Here is a 3,087-nt window from a genome sequence, read left to right as displayed (position 1 = left end):
GGACACCATATATATAAAATTCTGTTTAATAGAAATTACATTGATTCCTGGGGCAGGGATATGAGCATAAAACTCCATTCATAATAAAACAGAAACAAACGTCAACTTAGATATGTGCAGACTGGAGAAATAGGGACAAACATAACTTCTTTGATGTTTTCTCCAAAAAAGCTGTTCCCTGTTGTTCAGCGAGGCCGCAATATAATTATGTAACACTTGGGTGTAAAGATGAGAGAAAGCAAACCAGCACTGGAGGCAAGATTGAGAAGACCTCTACAGCTACCATGTTTTTCCTTCGAACTCAGGTAGGCTGGAACAAAGGTCAGCCAACACTACAAAAGACCAGCATGCTGAAAGGATAAATTTGGCTTCATTGAAATGTCAGGTAGCTTCCTGGCAAGGAATGCAACAGTAAAACTGTAGTGGCCAAAAAGCCCATAAGACCAAGACACAATAAAACATAGTCACAGATCTTCATTACAATCAAGAAATTCCATCTGGTATGAAGTGAATGTAATCGGGAAGGAGAAATTGCACCCAAACTGTAAAAAATCCTGTTGAATAAAAGTGCAGTAAAGAACAATGGCCTTAGACATCCTTTCCCCACCCACATTCGTCAACCTGGATCCTGGTGGTGGATAAAGCAGAACCAATGTGTGGTTCTTGCCAACACAAAAGAAAGAGACACTGAAAAGAAATGCCAAAGCAGTTTGTCGGAGGAAACAGTTGCTTTTTTGGACGGCCAATGAACAGCAACACAAAGGAAGAGAAGAAGAGGGAAAGGGAGGAGAATGGTGAGGTTTGGTTGTTTGGCTTTGACAATGGGAGTATTCCTGTGCTCAGGAAGATGACCAGCACCAGAGCTGTGACTGCAGAGCAGAAGAGAGCAACAAAGCTACATGATCCCCAAAGGTTCTCATAAGACAGAAGCTACATCCTTGGAAATACATAGGTCCTGTTTTTGTTTGGATTTCATGTGCATTTATACAATCATTCATGTCTGCAGTAAAAAGATATATCTAGTTTCACAAAACTGGAATAAAATTACACGTGAGCCATATCTTTCTCATAGATAGTGTTTTAGAACAAAGCACTTCATTGAGTAACCGGAAGAACATGGGCAAGTGAGAATCAGAATTCATTTTCACTGAATTGAAGGGGAAATGTTCAACTATTGGATGCAACCAACATCCCTTAAGTGTCCCAAGTATTCTTAGTGTCCCTCCATATTAGCCAGAGTAGGGGAAAGACCCCGTTAAATGGAAAAAATGTAAATAACAAAAGACTGTTTTGCCTGAGAGGACACCTCTCTAGAATCTCTAGTGCTCCAGTGCAACTCGTGTGCAAGTCCACATACACTGACCTAGCATGGAAATGGAGTAGCTACAACATGGTCTTTTAGTTAAACGTTAACCACAGAGTTGCCTGGGAGGACCTGACAGTCCTAGGAGAACATATAATGAAATCGTGTGAATAATCAAATCTGCAAAAATCTAAGCCACAAATATGGAGGGGCGACTGTACTCTCCACTGCTGATGCTGTGCAATGTGGTAGAAATGGGTCCGCAAGCTGTTTGAGGTTTCAAAAACCTAATGGGGGAGATCTGACTGGATCCATACTGACAAAGTCCTGCACTATGGGGCTGCGTCCACAGAAGGCAACATGTTTCCTCCGACAAACTGCTTTTGGCATTGTCTTTTCAGTGTCTCTTTCTTGTGTGTTGGCAAAGACCATCACAGTGGTTCTGGCTTTCATGGCCACCAAGCCAGGATCCAGGTTGACGAAGTGGGTGGGGAAAGGAATGTCTAAGGCCATTGTTCTTTACTGCACTCTTATTCAAACAGGGATTTGTACAGTTTGGGTGGCAACTTCTGCTCCTTTCCCAGATGTTGACATGCATTCAATGACCAAAGAAATTATCTTGGAGTGTAATGAAGGATCTGTGACTATGTTTTATTGTGTCTTGGGCTATATGGGCTTTTTGGCCACTATCAGTTTTACTGTTGCATTCCTTGCAAGGAAGCTACCTGACATTTTCAATGAAGCCAAATTTATCACTTTCAGTATGCTGGTCTTTTGTAGTGTTTGGCTGTCCTTTGTTCCAGCCTACCTGAGTTCGAAGGGAAAATACATGGTAGCTGTAGAGGTCTTCTCAATCTTGGCCTCCAGTGCTGGGTTGCTTGGCTGCATCTTTACACCCAAGTGTTACATAATTATATTGCGGCCTCAGCTGAACAACAGGGAACAGCTTATTTGGAGAAAACATCAAAGAATGTAATGGTTTGTCTCTATTTCTCCAGTCTGCACATATCTAAGTTGACGTATTTAAGTTTCTGTTTTATTATGAATGGTGTTTTATGCCTCATATCCCTGCCACAGGAATCAATGTAATTTCTATTAAACAGAATTTTATATAATGGCATAACAGTCCCAATTTCACAGACAGGAATAAGGGCTTAAGGATAGATATTCATAAAACCACCAGCCCTAGTTCTTTGTGATGATGAAGAAGATATGAGTATATACCGATGCTTGTACATACTGTCCCAGCAACATTTTTCAGAAGTCATTTTTTTCATGAAAGTTCTTTTAATGAAAACATCTAATAGTTGTATGTGAAAATCATACTGTGTCAGAAGGAGTAGGAGAAAATCCTGATAACTACTAGGTTTTCTATAAAGAGATTACACCAGCAACACTAATGCAGCCCATTCATCTTTGTACATGTGAAGATTGAGTGGAGATGACTGTGATACCCAAGAAATCCAAGAAATCAACAGCGACATGACAATCTGTGGGTGTGTAATCTATTTGCCAGACCTCTCCAGATGAATCTTTGATCTGCTGGATACACCGTAGTCAACAAAACACAAGGGAAATAGCATTAGTGACAGAAAGACTTTCCAAAAGGACTGGAGCTAACCTAATCTTTGCTTCTGTGGTTGAGGCTGTATTAATAACTTTTGCCAGGGGAGGGGAGGGCTGATCCAGACTAATCTAATTCCTGTCAAGTTTGGGGAGAAGAGGGAACCCGAGCACACTTGTGAGTCATACTTCGATTTAAACTCTGGTAAATGAGTATTTTC

The 3,087-nt window shown here is 40.8% G+C and overlaps 1 protein-coding gene across 1 annotated transcript in view; it reads left to right on the top strand.

The window, feature by feature from the left end:
• Positions 1-2,279, top strand: part of LOC121933775 (vomeronasal type-2 receptor 26-like) — a 46,671-nt gene extending 44,392 nt beyond the window's left edge. The window contains exon 7 of the mRNA XM_042473764.1: positions 1,731-2,279. Coding sequence (XP_042329698.1) covers positions 1,731-2,279 — 549 coding nt within the window. The remainder of the gene's footprint in view (positions 1-1,730) is intronic.
• The last annotated feature ends 808 nt before the right edge of the window (positions 2,280-3,087 follow it).

The sequence above is a fragment of the Sceloporus undulatus genome, chromosome 6 (assembly GCF_019175285.1).
Source record: "Sceloporus undulatus isolate JIND9_A2432 ecotype Alabama chromosome 6, SceUnd_v1.1, whole genome shotgun sequence".
Taxonomy (NCBI): Eukaryota; Metazoa; Chordata; class Lepidosauria; order Squamata; family Phrynosomatidae; genus Sceloporus; species Sceloporus undulatus.
Note: the sequence above shows the minus strand (reverse complement) of the source record. Positions and strands in the feature narration are given on the sequence as shown.